Source organism: Sebastes umbrosus, chromosome 22, assembly GCF_015220745.1.
Source record: "Sebastes umbrosus isolate fSebUmb1 chromosome 22, fSebUmb1.pri, whole genome shotgun sequence".
Classification (NCBI taxonomy): domain Eukaryota; kingdom Metazoa; phylum Chordata; class Actinopteri; order Perciformes; family Sebastidae; genus Sebastes; species Sebastes umbrosus.
This window is the reverse complement of record NC_051290.1, coordinates 15,504,554-15,528,836: the sequence shown is the minus strand read 5'-3', so window position 1 is coordinate 15,528,836 and position 24,283 is coordinate 15,504,554. Positions and strand designations below refer to the sequence as shown.

The following is a 24,283-nucleotide window of genomic DNA, read 5'->3' as shown; positions in this document are numbered from 1 at the left end:
CAAGTATTTAACAGTACGACTTTGATTTTTTTAGATCACATGAAAAATCACACTTTTATTTATAGTTAAAATCAGGATTTCTGAAAAATTTGGAAAAACGCTAACATTGTGTTTATCAAATGTTTTCTTCGTGAAATATTTGTTAACACTGCACATGTGTGCATATCTTTAGTATTCAACTTGTTATGAGTTCATAGATACCAAATACTTGATTGAGCTCCTTGTAGTTTCTGAGATACAGCCATTTACTTATACTACTGTATATCTATTATTTGGGCACATGGGACTACTGTTTTTTTTTTTTTTTCAAATATATAATGGAGCCACAAAAGAAAACTAAAAATTTCAGTTGTGGGCACAAAAGTAAAACTTTTATAAAAAGCACCAATAGGCTATTTCAGTAGTAGATACCTGATGTTGACAATGCCAGAATAATTTAACTAAGTCCCAGAGTGGATTACATGTTTACATAAAGAAACAGTACTTTTTCTTTTAATTTCTCATATCTTGTCAGGATAATCACTGAAGAGAAAATACATAACATAACTTACAACAAAAGCCTAATAATAAAAAAGTAAAATAAAACAGTGTTCATTTATTTAATTTACAGGACAAGTATGCAGAGATCCGTGTGCAGAGCGTCAGCAGCAGCAGAATGGAGACAAGCGTCCATGTGATCCACACTGAAACTCCAGAAAAGAGGAGACAAGAAGTTAAACATCGTGTTACTTATTGTCAATTATATGAATCTCTCCATTTCAGTTTCAATACACTAAAAAGTAGATTTGTGTAGAACATTTAGTACAGTGATAACAATGATTTACACAGCATCACCTCTTCTCTACACGGCTTAAAGATGTGATGTTCTTTCTTAAGCTTGAGAAGTCTACAGAATCTGTATGTCTTGTTATCCTTATAATTAGTGGTGGGTCTGTATATTACTGTAACAGTGTCATTCGTAATAGGTGGAGTTTCGTGCATATGGCCACGCTCAGGGCTCACTCTCTCCCTACCTATGCCACCAATTGGGGCTTCTAACACATGGGACTGATATGTTTTATTTATTATTGTATATCCATTCATTAATTTATTTTTGTTAATAAAAATATATCATAAAAAAAAAGATTTACATACAGTTTAAATAAAGTTTCACTACCTGGACGAAGGTTTTGCCATCCCTCCAAATTCACTCTCCATTTCCTTTGGTCTGATTGGAAAACAAATCGCACATTTACATAGTTAATATCAAATACGAGTTGCAGATCGACTTGTACATCTTTTAAATACTAACTGAAGTCACAGTTTTACACACACAGACCTGTGTTTGCAGCTTCCCTGCGTGTGCGTTTGACTGGCATGGGTGAAAGGTCCAGAGAGGAGTTCAAAGGGTGCTGGATAGCGAGAGTACTACTCTGGTTCGCTGGGTAGCGACATTGAATTGTCAGCCTAAAACAGACAAGACTTATATCAACACTGGTTTAAAGACAGATACGTAACAGTATGTATGTTTCTCACCTGTAAGGAGAATCTCTGTGTATGAGAGGATCATCCAGAGGCAGAAAGTCTTGAGCATAACTGATCTGGTTTTCATAAACGAGAACATTCCCATCAGTCTGAGGAAAGAGAATAAATGAAGAGATCAGAAAAGAGGCCAGAGAAAGCACATTTTCTGTGTGAATTTAGATTAATTAAAGTATCTCACGGTTACAGTCGTCCCACAGGAGTCCAGGCTGAAGCTGAACAGGGCTCTGGCGCTGTCCGTCTCCATGGGAACACAACTGGGGTCCAATAAGGTGGTCCGGTTGGGGGGAGTGGGCGGGATGGTGTGGGTGGTGTCGACTACTGCCACCATCCTCCCTTCTGGCAAACACGCTGTCAGAGAAACACTGCGAGTGTCGACATTATTATAAACTAAAACATGTCATGCTTCAGTTTGAGCTTGTGGTGGTTACCTAGTAGTTCTCTAACAGGAAAGGTGCATTCATGGACAAGACTGTCCTCCACTTTCAGAGACTCTGCGTCCACAACAGACACTTCCACTCCAGAGACGAGACCCTGCAATGTCAGCTCCTGCATGGGAAGAGAAAAGGAGCATTACGTGTATTATATGAGGATGATGCTAATGTAAAGCAGCAGCTGAATTATCCACTACAGAAAGAGTAAATGTTACATCAAGTGGAACACATTTGATTGATCACCACATAGTTCATCCCAGGGCTGTAGAGGGGGATCTCCACAGTCAAGTAGTCCTCATCCGCCTCCACCACGAACCCACCCATCTCCACCAGGTCCCAGTCCAGCTTGCGAGCTCCGAGGAAGAGCTCCCACTGCAGCTCCGTCTGGGCCCCGTGGTGCAGCAGCACCAGCAGGCTGCTCTCTGTGCACTTCCCCTCCAGTTTTGGGGAACCTGGAGCTGCACCGGGGTCGATAGGGAATCATCAGTATATTGATTTAAGCTGCACCAACTGGTCTGAATTAATAACTCACCTGCGTAATCAACACTATGCTCTATAGTGGCGTGATGGTAAAATACCTCTCCACTGGGTGAGATGTTAAGAGTGAAGGTGAAAGAGAGGCTGTACATCTCATAGCCATCACCTATATACTGGGATCAGACAGCAGGTTGTTTCAGATATTTTTTGAACTTCTACACATAATAAAAACAGCTCAGTGTTGGTTAATCTCACCTCTGGGATTATGTTTGGGTGTGACAACAGGTAACGGAGCTGGTAGGAGTGGCTCCCGTTGGAGTGGAGGACGCTGAGGACGTCTGTGTCACTCTGGGTCCAGGTTAAAAGGTCACCGCCGCCAATTACTGTCACCTTCTCGAGGGAAACATCCGGCGCAAAGACGCCTAAAGTGACGGAGAACAATCCCTCAGATGGGAATGTGTCTGTGGAGAAGAGAAGACTCCAGTTCAACATTTATTTGAGATTAACGTTAAAAATGTACCCTTTATCTGAAACAACCTCCAATGTTTATTTTCTGTTTTTAAAGATAAGATAAACCTTTATTGATCTCCAGCAGGAAATTTGGATGTTGCTATAGTACAGATAAATAGAGGAAATAAAAGAAATAAATAAGAGGTATATAGAACTAAAATAAGAATATAATAAAAATAACATTTTAGAAGAGAACATGGAGACAAAAATTGCAAGGTAAAGGTAATTTAATGTTTTGGAGACATCTTAAATGGAATATTAGTTTCTAACATCACAATATTAAAAAGAGTATTTGTCTGACAGTGATATACATCATGATATACCAACTGCAATGATGACATTGATGTCCAATGCAATGAAATGTGTTATTATTTTATGAGACAAAATTCTTTAAATGTGTAAAATAAACATTTTCTTTTTAATTTTTTAATGACATTTTGCTTGAAATTCTTAATTTTGCAATTTTGTAACGTGATAGACAGGATGTTCACGTTATTATGATACTGTAAAAGGAGGGAAAAGTGCAGCATTTTTATTTTAAAGTCAATATTTAGCCACATCTTACCTCGCTCTGTTAAAAGGATACTGAATTATCACCCAGCCCTGCTGCACAATCTGTATTTTTTTACTCTTTTTATCAATTAAATATACATAAAGAAACAAGTTAACATTGCCTAAGGCAGCCTTACTGTTGGTGAAGACTGGGATTTGTGGGATGAGAGGAGTCTTGACGAGCCTGAAGGAGCGATGCTGTGTGAGAGGCCAGCGCTCGTCCTCCCACTGACTCATGAAGAACAGATCCACTGACATGGACTGACTGTACTGTCCCCTCACAACACCACTCTGGGAGAATTACAGCAACACATAAACCCACATCACTCAGAACACTTTGCAAACAGTTATTTTTGCAGCTGTTCAATCGATTTCAATAGATTTAAACATTTCACAACTAGAATTACCGCCTCTCGGTTGTACGCCTCCGCCAACCAGTCAAGTTGCAGCTTACATCCATGTCCAAAATGTCATGGACGTATTTCATGAGGTCACAGTGACCTTGACCTTTGACCTCCTATTAAACATTTGTGTGAAATTGTCATAATTAGCTTATGACATCTTGAGTTATGGACAAAAACGGGTTTTGTGAGGTCACAGTGACCTTGACCTTTGACCTCCAAAATCAAATCAGTTCATCCTAGAGTCCAAGTGTACGTTTGTACCAAATTTGAAGAAATTCTCTCCAGGCATTCCTTAGAGATCGCATTCAATGGACCAGGCGGACGCACATCTTATTTGTATACCTTAACGTGTCCACCATGGGCTCCTAAAGGGATCCTGACCTCCACTGTCCCGTCCTGCAGGCCGATCTTGTATCCTCTCTCTTTATGTTCAGACTCACTCAGATCCCGGCCGTCCACTTCCATCCTCATGCCTCTGTCCCTGAACTGACCGTGGACTAACGCAGACAGAATATAAGGAACAGTCCACAGCAGGTCAGTCCCATCTGCTGAAGCCTCATCTAGGGTGGGGGGGAGAAAGGGGACAGAGCAAGGAGACATTTCACTCTGGTACTTAACCGTTGCACAATAATGTAATACTGATAAAAAAGTACTAACTCAGAGCACAGGCAACAGTGATGTCAACAGCTAGGAAGTTGCTCTGGAGTCGGTACAGGATGGTTGCTCTGACAATCTCTACATCCACTCCCCTCTCCTGGGAAAAAACACCCACACACAGCATCCAGTAAAACACTGAAAGCAAGACTTTCACACTGAATATGCAGGCCTTATCAGTAGAGTAAAGAATATCATATCTGAGTACCTTGACAAAGTATGAGAGAGGGGAGGAGTAGAGACAGCGGAGGAGGAGGTGAGAGCCACGTAGTGAGATGTGGTAGCCCAGAGAGGCAGCCTCCGTCAGGGACAAGACCCTCGCTTCCTCTGGCGGCAGGTCGTCTCTGTGGAACATCACGGCCACGTCTGTCTCCTCAGCTCCCTGCTCAGTGACAAAGAGGTGTTTGTGAAGCTATAGAGCAGAACATCATTTAAAAACGTATATTTATACTATTTCTTATCTTAGGAACTCTGCATTATGATTGTGAAAATAAATGCAGAGTAATAAAAACAAATACATCTCTGGACATATGCCATTTACTAACCTTCTTCCCATTTTTGGATGTAATGGGCAGGATAGGCTGCTGGATGGACACCTAGAGAGGAAAAGACGAGGCTTGATATACCTTCACAAATTGCTTAAATCTTCCCTCGGCCCTAGCACGTGTTCAGAAAAGTTAACCATCTAAATTAGACTCTCTTTAAGAGTTAGTGTGAATGTGATGACATAACTCTGCAGGTTAGTAATTCACCTCCATATAGTTTTCTTCACAGACGATCTCTCTGGTGCTCCAACGCCCCCGGAGTGAGCAGTGGAGCTGGAAGGGATACGCCGCCGCCACCTTCCCATCAGCCTGCAGGTTCACAAACCAAAGACGCAGGTGATAGTCTGCGCCTCTCTGCAGAGTAGACACACAAAAATAGTGTGTTGTTAATAAATTCAACATATCAAAGCATTAAAAAGTTTAGAAAAATCTACCTTGCTGTGGACGTGACAGGCCAGGAAGGAGGCACGAAACACCAGGTCTCCAACATCATTGATTAGGACGGTGTAACCACAGAGCGAGGCCTCCTGATCAGACAGGAAGTGGAGTCCATGCTGATCTGGTGGTTTACAGTAAAAAGTCATCAACAAGTGTGGTTTACCTAAGCAGAAAGCAATCATTTCCATCTACTAAGAGCTTCTCTGGTACTGATTTTCTCAAGGTGGATAAAGAAACACACCTTCAAAGTGAAAACGGGTCATCGGGCCGAGGAAGCTGGACTTGACAGAAAGCCAAAAGTGGCGTTCAAGACATTTGGTCTGAAACGTTCCTGGAAAATATCAAGAATGGCATCAATTCAGAACTAATTCCAAAACAAATGTATTTTGTAAAGGGTTATTTGAATTTTAAAAATGCATTAAACTGAGATTAGGTGCTTCAGATGTTTCAGTGTAGTACCCTGGGCCTTCTTCATTACACTGAAAAATACATGCAGCAAGGCTGTTTGTTGTCAAAATGAATGATTCCAACAAAATTAATACATTTTTGTATACAGTTAATCTGTTAATACACCGGTTTGGTGGTTGCATAGCAGTGGGACATAATTCATTGATTTGACCATAAACTTGATTACTTTATGGGTACTTTTGCACAATTTGATCTCATAAAAATACCATTACTGTAGTACTTATTTCACCATGCCCTATACATGCATATGGTACAAAGAACTGTTCTTATTAGACAATAGAGGTAGTAATACAATAACAGTACTGTAGAACAGTATTTGCTATGTAGACCTCCATATCCTGTATATATCACTCCAGACTCTCTAAACAGTGATAAAGGTATTTCCCCTGACATATAAACAGAGAGACATTTAATCTGTGAGAAATATATTGAATTGAAAGAATAACATTTTATTGGCTTGGCAGAAAGTAATATCCAGTCTTTGCCTGGAAGCCACTAGAGTCTCCTGAAGGACACCCACAAGAGTTCACTATGATATATGATGACACAGCAGGTAAGTTATTTTATCTTTATGTTACCACTCAGTGTTTCTAAACTGGTCTCACCTGTTGGTGCTGGACTGGAGACACAGAGAGATGAGGCGAGCAGCAACACCACACTGAAACAATACAGCAACAATTAACTTTGCATGAGGCTTTAAAGTTTACACTTTAAAAAAGCATGCTTTTACCTCTCTCTCTTAGAAACATACCCACACAAAATACCACTACATGACTCGGTTTGAGAGCTGTCAGTCCTGTTTACCTTCAGACATGTCGCCATGTTGACAGACTCACCTGTTAGGCTGATTGAGAAGCTAATTAACACACAACTTCCGTTTTCTTTGGCCTTCATCTTTACTGTCACTTTATAATTAACCTCAAAGTTCATTAGCAAAAACTATCCACTGATATTTATACGAGGCATTTATGTAAAGAGTTGAAGAAAGTGACTGAGGCTCTGAATATAAAATGCAGTCTTACAGCGACACCCAGTGCACAGACATGGCTTCTTCTTCTTCTTCTTCTTCTTCTTCTCCTCCTCCTCCTCCTCCTCCTTCTTTTCTTCTTCTTCTCCTCCTTCCCCTCTTCTTTTCTTCTTCTTCTTCTTCTTCTTCTCCTTCTCCTTCCTCTTCTTCTTCTTCTTCTTCTTCTTCTTCTTCTTCTTCTCCTCCTCCTCCTCCTCCTGCTCCTCCTCCTTCTTCTTCTTCTTCTTCTTCTTCTTCTTCTTTTTCTTCTTCTTCTCCTTCTCCTCCTCCTTCCTCTTCTTCTTCTGCTTCTTCTTCTTCACCTTCTCCTTCTCCTTCCTCTTCTTCTTCTTCTTCTTCTTGTTCTTCTTCTTCTCTTCCTCCTTCCTCTTCTTCTTCTGCTTCTTCTTCTTCACCTTCTCCTCCTCCTTCCTCTTCTTCTTCTTTTTTATTCCTCCTTCTTCTTCTTCTTCTCCTCCTCCTTCCTCCTCTTCTCCTCCTCCTCCTCCTCCTCCTCCTTCTTCTTCTTCTTCTTCTTCTCTTCCTCCTTCTCCTCCTCCTCCTCCTCTTCCTCCTCCTTCCTCTTCTTTTTCCTCTTCTTCTTCTTCTCCTCCTCCTTCTCCTCCTCCTCCTCCTCTTCTTCCTCCTTCCTCTTCTTCTTCTTCTCCTCCTCCTCCTTCTCCTCCTCTTCTTCTTCTTCTTCCTATTCTTCTTCTTCTTCTTTTACTCCTCCTCCTCATTCACCTCCTCCTCCTCCTCCTTCTTCTTTTTCTTTTCCTCCTCCTCCTCCTTCTTCTTCTTCTCCTCCTCCTCCTCCTTCTCCTCCTCCTCCTCCTGCTTCTTCTTCTTCTCCTTCTCCATGGATGTATGGTTCTTCTTCTTCTTCAAGAAATAAATCATGATGTAAATACATTAATAAACTGTCAACATTTTTATTAATACTTTATTTCAAAAGTATTTAGTTATTAATTGATTAATAACTAAATAAATGTGTTTACAAATTAATTTATTAATCTATGAATAAATGGTCAAAAATTACAATTATTTAATTATTTGACATTTTAAAGGGCAATAAAAAGAAGAATTATGAAAAGAATTTACAAATGAAATATTAATCCATCAATAAATAGTTCAAATTTAAAAAGGATTTACAAAAACACCATAAAACAATCAATAAGTACATCATTTAAAAATACATTTGTAAACACATTTATTAATGCCTATATTTATTGTACAATTAGTTATTAATCAGTTAAATGCTCTATTACTATTTACGTGACTCTTTTGGTCCTCCATACAAGATACAAACTGAGAACAGGAAAGGCAAAGAAGAGTCTAGATAATCTCACCTGACACCCGATTCGACAGAAAACTGTTGATCTTTCACTTGTATTAGTATGAAACTATGACGTGTACTGCCAAGACTTTAATATAATTAGTCTGCTCAGATGTGAATAGTGCTCATTGAGATGTTTGACTCACCAGCTTGACACGTAGAACAAAATACTGAAAATAATGAAGAACCCTATAGAGTGATGTGCAAATCAGCAGGAGGAATTGCTGCTTGTTAACCATTAGCTGGAGATGTTTAATTAACCCTGACAAACTGTTGGCACATTGACACTATTTTTAATCATGCAGCAACAGATGTGGAGGCGGTGGAGGTGTGATGATCGTCGGACCCCCCTCTCATTGTCCGGAGCAGCACAGCTGGACTCCTGCAGTCACCACATCCTTCCTCACTGCTTGGAAAATGTTACTTAAAGTCAAGTTCTGTCACGATTAAAGACTGAGTAATCAGCGAGAGTCCTGCGGTGGGAATAAAGGTCACTGTGTATTTAAAGAATGAGATGTGAAAATGATACTTGACTTCACTACTGACATGTTCTTCAGGGAAAAGAAACAAGATGTTAATTATGTGATGTCCCTCTTTCAAACACTTACACCAAGTGTTTTGTTTGCAGTCTGACATTTAGATGTTCTCTGTGTTCATTTCCGACTGACTCAAAGTGATGGTTCGCAGCCTCATTAACATTTGAGTCACATTGTGTCATTAACAACACCGCACAGCACGCAGGCCTCACGTCGAGTTCAAGGACACCCTACGAAGGCGGTGTTGTCATGTGTTACCATTAAGTTTGAGATTCAATATTGCACATGTGAAGTTATTAAGTTACTAATCAACCAAAAAGTCACATCTTGGAGGTTTTAGTTGGACGTGTTTGGTTTCATGTCGTCGTGGCTAATGATGACCTTTATCCCGTCCGGTGACACTTCTGTTCACCACACACCTCCTCATTCCCTCGCCATCCACTCTTCTCCACCAATCACATCCTTTTGTTGGCTTGAGGATGAGGAGGATCAGGAGATGAAGAGGCCTATTTATCAGCTCAACACATCCTACTCAAACAGTCAGCTTCTTCCACCATCCCACTTTCTCTGATTGGTTATATTTTGGACTTGTTTGCACATCATCAGAGTTGAGAAGAGAATATAAGACTTGTTGTTGTTTGCTGTTTGAGGTGGAGATGCTTCGCTCTCAGGTGATTCTTGTGGCCTTGTTTGTTTCGTCTGTGCTGCTGGTGCAGGTCAGCGGCGCTCCACGCAGAGACATGCTGACACTGAGAGCAGATCTCGCAAGCGACAAGGTGAGTGAGATGTGGCGTTTAACAGTTGGCTTCTTGCATGGGGAACAAATGTGTGTCTTTTAGTGCTTATTTAGTTCCCTTTCTGTTCTCTTTTAGGATCTCGCTCACTTGCTCATGCTGACATTTGTGTCTGAGCTGATGGCAGCGAGAGCAGATGAGATGCGCCCCGAGCTAGAGGAAGAGGAGGGAGTCAGGGAAGATGTGATGCGGAGGCGACATCTCCCCCTCACCCAAAGGGAGCGGAAGGCAGGCTGCCGCAACTTCTTCTGGAAGACGTTCACCTCGTGTTAACACAAGACAACAGCCGGAGTACTTTTGTTTTTAAATGTACTTTTTAAAGGATAAATTAATCCACGTTTGCTCATTTTGTTGTAACTGGATCATTTACTGCAAGGTGCCAAATATACAGATGTTTTGGCAATTGTAAAAAAGGTTGTATGTTTTGAGACTGGCAGGGATGTACACAGTGTTTAAAATAAAGTTTTCTGATTTAAAGGATATGTTTCTCAGGCTATATCCTAATTTATCCGTTTTTTTTCCATGTTAAAGGGGTATTCCTGTGATTTTGTATTGCACTTCAGTAGTTTGGAGAGTTATGAGAGATACATTTAAACAACAATTTACAGGAATGAAGCAGGAGGGTCTGACTTTTAGTCTCATGTATGGGTAAAACCTCCCAAAATACTGGATCCTACATTTCCCATAATGCATCTTAATTGCATATTTTTAAGACCCTCCCTGCCTGGCGCTCTGGTCTTTCAAACTCCACACTTTTTGCTAAAACTTTGTACTAGTTATTCGACTAGTAGAGCAAACTTGATATGTAAAATTGGTACACTGCCCCTTTAAATTTTTAACCCATCTTAAAGGGATATTCCACAGATTTTTTATTGTACTTCCATAAAGTTTGTATACTTAAGAGAGATACATTTAAATAAGAATTGTCAGAATTGAAGCAGCAGGGTCTGAGATTTTTTGTATTTTAAGTATGAGTCAAACCTCCCAAAACACTGGATCCTACATTTCCCATAGTGCAACTTAATTGCATATTTTCAGACCCTCCCTGCCTGGTGATCTGGTCTTTCAAACTTCACACCCTATGTTTTGACACAGGCTTTTTGCAAACATTTTCTCCTAGTTATTAAACCAGTTAATTGCACTTGACATGTGAAATTGGTGCACTGCCCCTTTAATATTTTCCCATCTTAAAGGGGTATTTCAGCAATTTTGTATTACCCATCATAAAAGATACATTTAAACAAGAATCATCAGAATTGAAGCAACAAGGTCTGAGATATCCTGACTTTTAGCCTCAAGTATGGGTCAAACCTCCTAAAACACTGGATCCTACGTTTCCCATAATGCAACTTAATTGGTGCACTGCCCCTTTAAATTTTTAACATGATGTGTTTAAATAAAGAGTGACAAATCGATTGACTTGTTGACATTTTAATAATCGATTATGTTACTACAACCTGTATTAGGAGAAAAATCCACCCATGTGTTCAACATGCTCCCCCATTAATGTAACAAACTGCCATTTCCACTTCAACAACCTGTTAATTCTGTAAAAAATGGCCTCCTTCTTCTCGGTGTGACCTCATCAGTGGACAGAGATCTGCTGCTGTACCGCAGGCTTTGATCTACAAGCTCCAATTCAAAGCATTTCAAACTGAACACACAGTAAGGACGATAAATGGATGACTGCGTAACAAAAACAAAATGTGATTCAAGGTGTATGACACAAGAGTTGGCATGGGTCGGGATTTTAAAAAATGACACTTCTGACTGAGCATGAATGAAATCCTTGATGATAAAAAGCAGATTAATACAGTAAATAAATAAACAAGAGATGAAAAATGCGACTCTGAACCGTTTTAGCATGATCAAAAAAAGAAAAAAAAAAGCATTCACAGACAAACCCAGTTTCAAAAAAAGGATTATTATGAAACTGAATGACATCCTTGAGATAAGGCTTTCAAATTTCTAGCCCTTTAAGTTACAAAATACAAAATCAGGACGGAAAGACGGAGGTTAAACATAATCATAACGAATACGGTAGCTCCAAAAAGTCTCAGAGAGTGACAACTCGGCCCGCATAAGTGCAAGGATGAACAAACATCAAATCCGCAAGTGAAGAGTTGTATTCCAATATCACAATCTTTTTAGGGCGGAAAAATACATCACATTAAATTCCACTTTTATTTTGTCTAATGTAAAGAATAAGCAGTATTTGTCATGTAAATTTACCTACTTTTAAATGGAGTATAATTTTAGTTTCGTACTTCCTCCGAATGACACACGTACAAACTCTTCACATGAGGCTCAAACACACAATCGGATGTTTTCAAGCCACAAAAGTGACCAACACCCTGTTTTCCTAAGACAGAAAAAAAGAAAGCATTTGACTTCATTGCACCATCATCTTCAATGTAACAGTCAAGTATCAACCAACAACAAATGTTAAAAAAAAACAAAGCAAGATTGTGTTTCGTAGACATTCAAAAATGTTATTCTGGATGATTAAACAAAAAAATGGCAACAATCCTGTTATGAGCTCCGATTTAAAGGGATGGTTCGGGTGTTTTTGAAGTGGGGTTGTATGAGGTACTTATCCATAGTCGGTGTATTACCTACAGTAGATGACGGTTGGCGCGCCTCCAGTTTGGCGAAGCAGACGGGAGTTACCGCACGGAAGCAAAGCAATGTACTGCTGTGGACGGGGCCGACAGCAAAACGTATTTTAGCCACCTAAAAGAAAGACTCACCTAAAAAAATCTATACCAGTTTAAGTGAATATTTTCATTGCTTTATCTCATCGTCAGACTTCCCTTTTGACGGGGAACTGAAGCCGTTGTATCAATCTATGCTCTCACCAAAGCCACCAGACTCCATTGAAAAAAACAGTAATTTTACCTCACAGAACACGGGGGTACGAAATACGTTTTGTTGCCGGCCCCGTCCACAGCAGTACATTGCTTTGCTTTTTCAAACTGATGGCGCGCTGACCGTCATCTACTGTAGGTAATACACTGACTACGGATAAGTACCTCATACAACCCCACTTCAAATCACCCAAAATATCCCTTTCACAACTAAACAACATGATCTTGTAATGCTGAGATATATGAGAGATTTGTTCTAGCAAATATTGAAATAGCATTTCATTAAAGCTAAAGAAAAAAAAAAAAAAAAAAGGTTGTATGGTTAACTACACATTCCTTTTGTCTACATTTCTCCTGCTACGAGGCTACTTCTCTGCAAACATTCACCGCACTAAAGGCTACATGCTTTCCAAAACAGTTGGGAACAGTTTTCATTGTCAAACCAAAACCAGCCCGTTATGTACAGTCACAGTTGTTGCATTATGTGCTTTTAATAAGCTCGTTTTGAGGCAGTTCTGCACTTTTGACGTTTAGTGTTTTACAAAATGTACAGGTCCCGTCGTTTAGACGGATTTAGCCTAATTATCATTTATGCTGCTTCTCTTTCAGTTCTAAATCTATGACATCCTTCCATACGTTCATTGTCTTTGAGAGCGATAATAATAATGTGCGAGCTAATAGTTGAGCAGTACCGATAAATGGTAAGTGGAGCCCAAGCTGCCTGCAGGTCAGGCCACTGTCATACTAACACTGAACTAAAGGTGGAAAACGGGGCAGCTGTGTACCAAAAAAAAAAGAAAGAAATGTAGTAGGACATCTGAATGAAAGGAAACTCGAGAGGTGGTTGCTCCATCAGGACTCAGAAAATGTTCAAATGAAATTACAGCTGGATACCAACAGAGGGAGCTATAGCAACGTTTATGTCAGAGTCAGAGCAACCAAGAAAAAAAGAAAAAGAAAAAGCACCTCTCGAGTTTGAGCAAAGAAGGGGCATCAAGAATGCGTAATATGTTGACTTTCCGTGGAGTCGTGTGCCGAGCGGACGCAAAACGGTTTGTTAGCAGTCAGTGGAGATTTTGGCCGAGAGGTCCTGGATGCGGCAAGCGCTGCAGCTCTTACACAAGATGTGGCCGTCCAGCGGGTAACAGCCTCGACCTTCGCCTTCAGAGGACAGCAGGAGGCCACATTCCTGATGAACACAAACACTTCAGATAAAACACTCTCATGTGGACTCATCCCGTTAATATGGGTCAAATGTAAGAAATCCAGTGAATTTGGGGTGCTCTAAACCACTCCAATATATACTGGGGGTTATATGTATTATGGCAGCAAATCATTAGCATTTATATGCATCTGTAATACTGGACATGGATCATTTAACATAAGTATAAAAATGTCTAAAAATGTATATCATGAATGTATATCTGTCCGACAAAGGGCTCTTATTTGCCCCTCCCAAGATTGCACATGGGTACGACAAACCAAAAATATATAAGAAAAATAAAAAAAATAAAAAACTGAAAAGTGAAATATACTGTATATACCCCGGTATATAATGTAATAAAAAAAAGAGAGAAAAAAACAATACATAAATAAATACATAAAATTATAAACAAAAAAATATATGTTTATATACATAAAGGTAAAAATAAAAGTAGAAAAAAATACACAAATTAAAAAATAATAGTCAGTTATAAAAGGACTTTTTTTTCCCATTTATAACTGAGAATATGGTGATATGTTTTCCAGGCAAGTTTTTGATTTTTGTATGCATGTTGCATAATTAGAGGCTTATTAACATTATGCCTAAATAAATACCTAAATAGTTAAAAAAGGAAACCCTTTACTTTACAGTTGTGTAAAGTTCAAAGGTCAGTGGTTAACTGCAGTAATGAAGATGTGATTTTGCCTTTAATGGTTGATATAATGTGCCTGCTGTGATCTCCTTCTACCTGTGTTAAAACTATAGCCCTTAATAAAAATAACTGCACATTGGTGTTAAACATTTAATGCTTTTTTCAGTCCTTTAATCTTCAACTAAAACTTACACTAACTTAAAACTCTCAAACCTATCAAATAAGAAGTGTTAAATCCTCCTGAGTCCTGATGTTCCTGGTATGTTGTGTTGTATAATCTTGTCCAGTTGACTCACCTCACAGATGTAGCAGTTGACATGGAAGCTGCGGTCCAGAGCTACTATCCTCACCGTCTCCTCCTGGCCTTGCTCGGGCATGATGGGCTCGCCACAAACTGAACAGCGAGGAGCGTACTTCCTGTTCGGGGAGAAAAAAGTATCAACAGGTACAGTTAGTGGACATGCCTGCCTGTCACTTATCTTCATACCTTAGAAAGAAAATCAAGATTAACATCATGTGCGTTTTGAATGTCTTCATACCTGTGAAAGTCATCTATGCAGTGTATCTGAGAGGTTGCGTCCACGGTGAAGGGCACCCCGTCCAAGCAGCAGTTACAAACCACACACGTGAAGCAGCGAGGGTGGTAGGCCTTTCCCATGGCCCGCAGGATACGGTCCAGGATGGGCTTGGAGCACTTTGAACAGCGCTCTAATGTACTCTGACAGGAGAAGAAGAAGAAACAGGTGTGTGGATCAGAGTAGGGAAGAGAAAAGTACAATAAACCAGGATATAATATATAAGGATATATCTATAAAAGCTATGGAGTGAGGCACTGATGCTTCACTTACAATGTAACAACTCTCACAGTAGCTCTTCTTGTCGAGGGCGTAGAAGGGTTGCCCTCGGAGACGGGCGTGGCAGGTGATGCACGTGAAACACTCCACATGGAACACCTGCTCCATGGCGATACAGCCGCTGCCGTCGCCGACCACGTTGTCACCACAGCGGGCACAGCGGCCTGAAAGTCAAAGTGTCATATGTCTGTCTATTTTGAATGCCAGAATACAGACTTTGCTGTGTCATAACTCATTAATGTAACGAGCAGCGACTGTACCAAAATAGTCCTCTACGGGGGGGTGGTTCATATCATATACCAACTTCTTGGTGAGTCGATCTAACTCTTCTTCAGGCCGGGTTGTTGCTATCCCCTGCTGGAAGAAAACAAAGATCACAAAGTAAGGTATTGAAAAAAGTATTATTTTTTATAAAACGCAGATATCATACGATGTCAAATGATACCCAGCCCTTAGGATAGTATACTTGTGTGTATGCTTTTTATTTAGAATAATAAATGCTCACACAGTATTTAGATCTCGTCATTTGAGTGTGTGAGATAAAATCAACTTTCCACAATTGAATGTGAGATGTGGATCTGTGTCCCTACCTTGCTGGACTGATAAGCAGGACTCTGTGCAGCCCCTGACCCTGTTTGATTATTCTCCATCCCTCTCTTGGACAGCGGAACCTGGTTCACTCTTCCTACAGGTCCTGCGCCGCCCCCCTTGTACACCGCCTCAGAGTGCATCTCCTGAGCTTGTGAGCCGGGATGCGGAGGGTACCAGCCCTGCGAGCTCGTCTGAGTCTGGGGAGGGGGGCGTGACACGTGCTGCCGAGGAGGGGGCGGCGTGTAGGCCTGTTCGGCCTGCCTCCCCGTCTGGGAGTAGGTGACGGGCTGCGCCGTCTTGACCTGGACGCTGAATCTGGGCCCGGTGGGAGTGGAGGAGGTGGTGTAGGAGGCCGGGACGGGCTGAGGGTAGGGCTTAGGGGTGGGAGAGGCGGAGTAGTAGTCCTGCTGGTGGGACGTGGCATACTGGGGTGACTGGTGCTCGTTGGGGTAGCGGGGAGCCGGGTGGTACTGGCTCTGGGGATGAGGGGGGTAACCCATGGATGGCCGACCCTGAGGAGGGGGTGCGCTCTGGTGCACAGGCTTGTAGTGATCTCCTGAGAGGTACTTGTTGTAAGGCACGTTGTCGTACAGCTGTGGGGAGGCAGAAAATGTATATAATTAAGTACCGATGGCGGAATTTGCTTCCATTTATTATCAATAAACTGTATTTTCCTACTTGTGTGCTGGAGTCCTGTGGGTGGCTGTCCAGATCAGCGAGCATACTGGTGAGGGAGTCAATATCAGCGTCGATTTTGGAGTGATAGTTCGCTGGCTTTTCAGGGCCGCGGTGCTAACAACAGAACAGCATAACATAACACATGTTAGTACATACACAAGGACTGTGTGCATTTAATCAAAACATCTCTTTTCCCAGGATCCGTCCACTGTTTGGAAGGTGATATCTTGCAGATTTCTTTTAAAGACGGAGGTCCAAAAGGAGGACTCAAATATGTTTTTTTATTATCAGCAAAGCTACAGAGAAAATGCACCCACCATCAGCTCGTAGCTGTCCATGTGAGGGCTCCAGTTGCGGTCTTCTTTGGGACCGTGGGGAGGGGAGTAATAGTGATCGCTCGACGGATGATGAATGGGCCCACCTTTAGATTAGAGAACAGATGTCAAAAAAATATTTTCCCAAAGTCAATCAATGGACAGAAACTTGACTAAATTCTTTAAAAAAAATGCACACAGACATTTTCAGAAGATAGGTATTTCCTTAATGTGATTGGATACATTGAGGGCTAAGGGGGAAAAACCTGAAAACACTGGTAAATACACACTTAGAACTTATAAACGGACTCTTCCCTTCAATTCCAGAGGAGAATCATCTGTGTGATCTGGGAGAGGTCGAAAATGAAATGCACTTTTTGTTCTATTATCCATTAAATCCCAATCTTAGATACAGGCTTTTCCTTCAAATGTCTGCAGAATATCCTGATGTATTTTCTGTTGAATGTAGACTTCAGTATTTTTTACAGACAAAGTGTTTCATCTAGCTCAGTTTATCTTCAATGCCTACCAGCTGCATAGGAGGGCGATTTATGTTTGATGTGTTTAAGGCACAGTCTGTGCCTCAGATGTGTTATGTTTTATAGCTGTAATGTGGAAGATGGATTGTGTTCAACATTAATTTACTTACTTACTTACTTAATATAACTGTGAGGAAACTTTTGAGTAAATGGATGTCCAGTTTGGATGAGGTTAACTAAATCCTGCCAAAAAGCTTCACACATTTTAATTCAGAGATAAAGTAAATAAAGTGATGCTATCAATGTATTTATTTGGATGTGATTAGTGATTCCAGTATTTGTCGTGACTAGTGGTCTTCTTACCTGTGGGTCCAGTAGCCATGTACCTGTTGGCCATCCCTCCTCCTCCTCCTCCTCCTCCTCCTCCTCCTCCTCCACCTCCTCCACCTCCTCCTCCTCTTCCTCCTCCTCCTCCATTCTGGTCATAGGGGCCATATTTTGGCCGGAAGTCGGACGGCCCCTTCTTGTTGGGCGCTCGGTAGATTGCTGACCCGGCAGGGTGAGACATCTGGGGGGCGGCTCGCTCGGGGCTATCCAGAGTCCTCGGTGGAAGCCAGGTGGGACCGGACATGGCAGGCTTCTGAGATAAAAAAAAAAGAGAAAGGAAAATGTTTCCGTCATATTGCTCTACTAATAAAGTTTATTTCGTTTATTATTATTGTAATATGACTGCTAATATCAGTCGAGTGAGTATGCATGATTTTCATCTTTTCGCCACAATTTGCATGAGCACAGCTGTGGCCGCTGTGTGTATTTGTGTCGCAGATAACCAATGGAAACTAAGGGATGCTTCAGGCTTTGTTTCCTATGGCAACGGGGACACACACATTGAACAATAGGCTTCTAGTTGAGGAGCAGGAAGAGAGCAGCCATTCTGAGAGGCTCGGGGATTTCCAGCACACTCGCACATTGCTCTAAAATGTGTGTTTGTGCCCTTTGAGACAAACACTCACGCAAAAAAAGGTCTCCAGCACACAACAAACTCGTACACGGACGACACAAACAGGTGCAAATCTGTGGTTACCCCGTCGCCTGTTATCCGCCACAATGGTTATTGTCTTTGGGTGTTTACACACTGGTATCATTGATTTCCAAATGAAGCAGGGGACAAACACAGGGCAGGAAATATTGTGTAATGATATGTGTCTGTATACTCGTGAACACCTGGCTCATAACAATATATTATGAATCCTCTGTGGGATAAATAACAACGCTGCAGCACACAGCTGAGCCGACAAAATGCTGACTTGCACCTGAGGGCCTTCATTGAGATCTTTAAGGAAATACACTGATATATATATGATGACAGGGATGTATAGAAAGTGTCACAAATGACCTAACAAGGAAAATAAGATCCTTAAAGATAGAAAGAACAGAGGTTAGGGCTTTTATCCAAAAAAGTAAGCGCTGATTGGTCAATTTTTAATAATGCATTACCCATATATCTTTCTAAATTCAATACTGACAAGTACATTAACTCAAGTACTGTACTTAAATACAATTTTGAGGTACATGTACTTTGAGTATTTCCCTTTTATGGTACTTTATACTTCATCTCTACTAAATCTCAGAGGGAAATATTATACTCTCTACTCCACTGCATTTATTTGATAGCTTTAGTTACCTTTCGGATTAAGATCTGACAGAATGGATAATATAACAAGCTTTTAAAATACAACACATTGCTCAAAATTAATCCAGTGGTTTCCAACTTTTTTGGCTTCTGACGTCTTACAAAAAGCAGCGTGTAGTCAGGGTCACATTTCAGATGTCTATGAGTTGCTTTTTTCCCCTTTAAACTTCTCACATTGTTCAAATGATCCAATATTTCACCAAAAATCAAAGATTAAAGAAAACGTCCAAAAACTTAAAACAGATTTGTGTATCAGAATCTTTTCCTTCTTTGCTCTCCCATTAATAATCACAGATTTATCTGGTGTTCAAACTATCTCCACATCCAACAGCTAAAACAGTAACATGCTGCTTAAACAGTGATGCTTCACTATTATTAATCTAATGATGTCATATATAATAATATATATAATATTTTGCTGCTAATACTTTTCTTAATTAGGACTCATGCAGGAATTTGACTTGTAATGGAGTATTTTTGCATTGCTCTATTGTCACTTTACTTAAGTAAAGGATCTGAATACGTCTTCCAGCACTGAATACTACTGGAGGTTAGACTAACTAAGACATTTTAGGACATCCCTTTGTGCTCTGGTAACCTTCTGGTGGACATCTGGCATTACATTTACCATTTTATAGAGTGAACAATTAATACAAAATGATATTGAGTCATCAATTCTCCATGCACAAAAGAAACAAGCTTAAGTATGTACTGTTATATCCTTTCTGATTTACACAATAGCTAAATGGACTGCAAGCACAAGGACAAGCCAAAACAAATCTGTATTGTCAGATTGGAGAAATTAACAGCCCACTCAGACTGATTGTATGCGGGTCGTGTGACCGTCATAAATCCTTGTTGGTAAGAGGATTATAATGATGGATGAGATGATGTAGACATAGAGAAATGTAATGCTTGAATTTAAGCCTTTTGGTTTGTTTTTGACTTGTATTCTTTTATTATTTCTATCTCTAGTTACCATTAAACCATGCAGTAGCAGCATGGTCTTGACTGATATCACACAGTGACCAGGTGGAGGTAAGAGTGACCACCACCTCCACTTGATTTAAGCCTCTGAATCCGGATGAGCACACACTCAAATCCGAGGATGGCTGGGCCAGGAAATTAATCTCAACATGTTTATCACTGTGTGTTAAAGACAATTGTTTTTAATGTAATTTAAAATGAATTTGCCCACTATTATCTCGGTTGGAATCTCTTGCTGGATGCAAAGGAGAAGTAGCAGCTCATGAAATGTCAAAGTTGATGACAGTCACAAGAGTCAAGCAAACGGAAATGAACAAAGACTACATCCGGTGTTTTCTAAATTCAAAATAAAATGTCCTACATTCTTCAAAATACCGCTGCTGGTTTACAAAGCACTTAATGTTTTAGGGCCAAAATACATGTCTGATCTTCTGCTATGTTATGAACCATCAGACCTCTCAGGTCATCTGGATCAGGTCTGCTTTGTGTCCCCAGAGTCAGAACTAAACATGCAGAAGAAGCAGCGTTCAGTTTTTATGCACCAAATATCTGGAACAAGCTCCCAGAAACCTGCAGGAACTCCAACTCTGAGTTCTTTTAAATCAAAGCTTCAAACTTTCCTGTTTGCTGCTTCCTTTTATTAATCCAGATAATGATCTTATAATGCACTAGAGCTTGTGTTATACTCTATTTTAGCTTCTATCCTAGCTTTTTATTTTTAGCTTGTTTTTATTTTCTAATCTTTAATGTTTTATGTTTTTATAGCTGTTTTAATTATGTCTTAATGTTCTTTTGCACTTTGTCGCAATGTTCTTGAATGTTTATGTAAAGCACTTTGAATTGCCCTGTTGCTGAAATGTGCTCTACAAATAAAGCTGCCTTGCCTTGCCTTACATTAAACGTTTCATCAGCAACACAGAAAACTAATAAAAAATAAAAAAAACAGCACAGTTGAAGTGATTGCTAGCAAATGCAAACTTAATGCATGCTTTCGATTCAATTTGCTTTATTGGCATGACTGTCAGGTGAACAATATTGCCAAAGCGTCAATTCAATAATAAATAAAAATTAAAAAAAAGAACAAAATAAAAACAAAAACATATATATATATATAGACATATATACAATTCATTAAGCAAATTACAATATATAGATATTTAAAAAAGAACATGCATGTAAATGGAAGAAAACAATAAAGAAGTAATTCATGTTGGTTATGTCAATAAAACAAACAAACAAATAAAAAACAATTAATAACAATACATTGCAATATCAAAGGATAATTGTAAAAAAAAAAAAAAAAAAAAAAAAAGCTTTCTCTATTTACTCATAACTCACTTATACACAGAACGAACACAGACAGCATGCATCATAAACTGCCATGGTTACCAGTAGAGAAAAGACTCGCCTTAAGCACAGCGACATTCTTTAGTAACAGCATTTATTCTACTAAACCAAAGTTTTTATACAGTCAAATTACCAAATGCAGAGACGTTCACAGTCATTTCACTAGAACAGCAGGTGATGGCCAAATCATGTTACCTCACCCAAAATCTAATGCCTTAAAAAAGACGGTCATTTAACATGCCATCAATCACTGGAATAGCTGCCCTCTTTACATCCGTCAATCCTCTAACAAATCCTCATTCAAATACCATCTAAGAATACATTACTGAAGCAGCTGATCCATAGTCCAGTGTTGTATGGTGATGTATGGTTTTTCTTTTGTTCCTTTTCCCTGATGATGGGGCCTTGAGGCTAAATGGTTGTGGAAGATGTGTATGAATGGGAAATTTATATATGTTTGGAAAATTTGAATGTTATTAGTGTAACACAAATATGATGTTGTATATAGTATGCATGTGATAAATGCAAATACAATAAAATATCATTACCACTTTTTTTTCCCTTTTCTTTTTCTATAATTATTAATTACTTATGTTATTTTATTTTAATTAATTTTTCTGGTTTTAATATTTGTTTTAATAAAAGAAATATTGATGCACGTTGGAATTGAATTGTAAAATAAGCCTTTTGCAAATAAAAATAATTCTTAAAAAAAAAAAAAAAAAAAAAAAAACTTAAACAAAGCAAAAAAAACATTAAAACAAGTGTATGGGTGTATCAAAGTTTAATAAAAGTCAGATTATGTTCTAATAAGTGCGCACTTAGCAGAGTAGATACTGTACTTAGGCCTACCAGTTAAAATAAAATGATAATGAAAGAAATATGATGTTGTATATAGTATGTATGTGATAAATGTACTTGATTTCGGACCCCAGGAAGACTAGCTGGTGCCATTGGTATCAGCTAATGGGGATCCTTTTATATATATAAAAAAATCACACTGTTTTATTATTCTTTACCAATTGTGGTATTTTCATGCTTTTATTTTGAAGGCGAGGTGCTGGCTGGCTTGACACAATGTAGCTTTAATGTAGCTTATTGAGCAAAATAACAGGAAGACAACAGGATTTAAGTCATTATGGGTAAAGTAATAGTATCAAAACCATATCTAAACATTAGCAACATAGTGTATTATCATCTCCTACCTTTTACAGTCCCTTTACAGTGACTCTCCTCTTCCCTTCAGTCTCATCTACAACACACCAATAATGACTAGAGAGGCTATAACTGCTCAGTTGTTCCTCCAAATCTGTCCTTTTGTGCGTCACACATGTGTAAAACATACCACTTAAGTAATATAACAAGCCACAATGAAGCATAATTAGCAATAATTAACTTTAATAACAGGGTCTGTTGTTTGCTAGCCTGGTTTTGAAGTGGAGCAGCAGCAGAGCTAGAGCAGAGTTACCTCCAAGGCTAACTTCAACACAACAACCAGAAGAGGAAACAATGAAATAACAGACACCTACCGCCCAAATGAGCCCCACAAACACAGTCTACGCCTCCATATACACGCTCAAAGGTCAGGGGAAGTTGTCCAGAGAGGACTTTCTTGTATATTTAGCGTGGTTAACCTACTTTGTGACGGATCCTGAGGCCTGTAGCAGCAGCAGCAGCAGCAGCAGCTCCTCACTGCATTCCCGACGTGTGACGTAACTGCTGCTCTCTGTCTCTGTGTGTGTGTGCGTGCGCGTGTGTGTGTTGAGAGGTGGGGGGTCTGTCACATGCATTTATGATAAATAAATCCATATTATAAATACTAACATGTTTGTTTTTTATTGTAAAACCCCATACCTTTAACCATAAATTAAATGTATTAAAAAAAAATATATATATATATATATATATTTTTTTTTTTTTGTTTTTTTTTGTTTTGCTTTTTAGGCTGAAGTTTATGTTTAAAAAATAAAAAATAAAAAATATTGAAATATGATTAAATAAAGCAAAAATACAGCTGGAATAAAGTGTAATTTCTTAAAGACCAGGGTATAAAAACAGAATAAAAAAAACTTTTATATATATATATATACATATTATATTATATATATTATATTTATATATACTGTATATACATATACAACATATATTATATATTTTGGGCTGAAGATTATGTTAAAAAAATCCCTGCAAAAAATCTATTGAAATACGATTAAATAAAGCAAAAATACAATTGTTTTAATAACAAAAGAAATGTTGGTACACGTTGGAATTTAATTGTAAAATAAGCCTTTTGCTAATAAAAATAATTCTTTAAAAAATGCTTTTAAAAAAATTAAGTGTATGGGTGCATCAAAGTTTAATAAAAGACAGATTATGTTCTAATAAGTGCATATAGCAGAGTAGATACTGTACTTAGGCTTTCCAGTTAAAATGAAATAATAATGAAGAAAAGGCTTTACCAAATATGTCAAGTAAATATATAATGAATATGTTATTTAACCTTGTCAACCTGTGAACATTAGTTACCAAATTCATGCATATTCTTGAAGCAGTTTATCCCCGACAACATCCATTTTACATTTTGCAAAAAAATGCCACTTATGCAAATATTATACAACGATCTGACCTCAGAAAACTCAGGATAACTGAGCTGTACCAACTTATGATGTGCTTTATTTTTTATTTTGCATCAGCTAACTGCTGGGTTTTGAGGGATAAGCATTGAGCACACAGTTTGTTTTCTCTATATTCCCAGTTGTTTACCACTAACAGACAGTGAATATGGAGGTCAAAGGGGTTTTATTATTTTGTGGTTCATGAGATTTGGGTCAACTGTCCTTCTGCTGTCCCCCCCCTCCCTTCTTCTTCTTCCTCCCACTCCACCCAGCACCATGTTGGAGGCCCGCTGCTTCCCCTGAGGCGCTTCATCAAAGAAAGGGCTT

General features: G+C 39.2%; 3 protein-coding genes across 5 annotated transcripts; 1 reads left to right on the top strand and 2 right to left on the bottom strand.

Annotated features, from left to right (window-relative positions):
- Window positions 1–575: 575 nt before the first annotated feature.
- Window positions 576–7,053, bottom strand: LOC119481661. The gene is made up of 20 exons (XM_037758783.1): window positions 7,026–7,053; window positions 6,840–6,847; window positions 6,609–6,661; window positions 5,777–5,866; window positions 5,532–5,656; window positions 5,305–5,451; window positions 5,098–5,148; window positions 4,761–4,934; window positions 4,556–4,652; window positions 4,241–4,458; window positions 3,632–3,785; window positions 2,688–2,893; window positions 2,488–2,605; window positions 2,199–2,413; window positions 1,953–2,070; window positions 1,703–1,872; window positions 1,516–1,613; window positions 1,319–1,446; window positions 1,157–1,207; window positions 576–689 (listed from the first exon to the last, which is right to left on the bottom strand). Exons 4-20 carry the CDS (start codon window positions 5,796–5,798, stop codon window positions 592–594), a joined length of 2,190 nt encoding a protein of 729 aa, XP_037614711.1. The 5' UTR covers window positions 5,799–5,866; window positions 6,609–6,661; window positions 6,840–6,847; window positions 7,026–7,053; the 3' UTR covers window positions 576–591.
- A 1,623-nt stretch (window positions 7,054–8,676) lies between these two features.
- sst5 (somatostatin 5) lies at window positions 8,677–10,155 on the top strand. The gene is made up of 2 exons (XM_037758863.1): window positions 8,677–9,657; window positions 9,754–10,155. The coding sequence occupies exons 1-2, from the start codon at window positions 9,538–9,540 to the stop codon at window positions 9,946–9,948; spliced, it is 315 nt and encodes a 104-aa protein (XP_037614791.1). The 5' UTR covers window positions 8,677–9,537; the 3' UTR covers window positions 9,949–10,155.
- A 935-nt stretch (window positions 10,156–11,090) lies between these two features.
- Window positions 11,091–23,118, bottom strand: trip6 (thyroid hormone receptor interactor 6). Of its 3 annotated transcripts, XM_037758799.1 has the most exons (11): window positions 22,980–23,118; window positions 17,762–17,954; window positions 17,678–17,725; window positions 16,839–16,942; window positions 16,522–16,635; window positions 15,843–16,436; window positions 15,513–15,609; window positions 15,247–15,416; window positions 14,938–15,116; window positions 14,695–14,815; window positions 11,091–13,731 (listed from the first exon to the last, which is right to left on the bottom strand). In XM_037758799.1, the coding sequence occupies exons 2-11, from the start codon at window positions 17,943–17,945 to the stop codon at window positions 13,600–13,602; spliced, it is 1,743 nt and encodes a 580-aa protein (XP_037614727.1). In that variant the 5' UTR covers window positions 17,946–17,954; window positions 22,980–23,118; the 3' UTR covers window positions 11,091–13,599. The 3 variants fall into 3 exon arrangements, with proteins under 3 accessions (XP_037614727.1, XP_037614725.1, XP_037614726.1); XM_037758797.1 differs by having other exon boundaries at window positions 17,678–17,954; XM_037758798.1 differs by having other exon boundaries at window positions 15,513–15,606; window positions 17,678–17,954.
- Window positions 23,119–24,283: the final 1,165 nt, after the last annotated feature.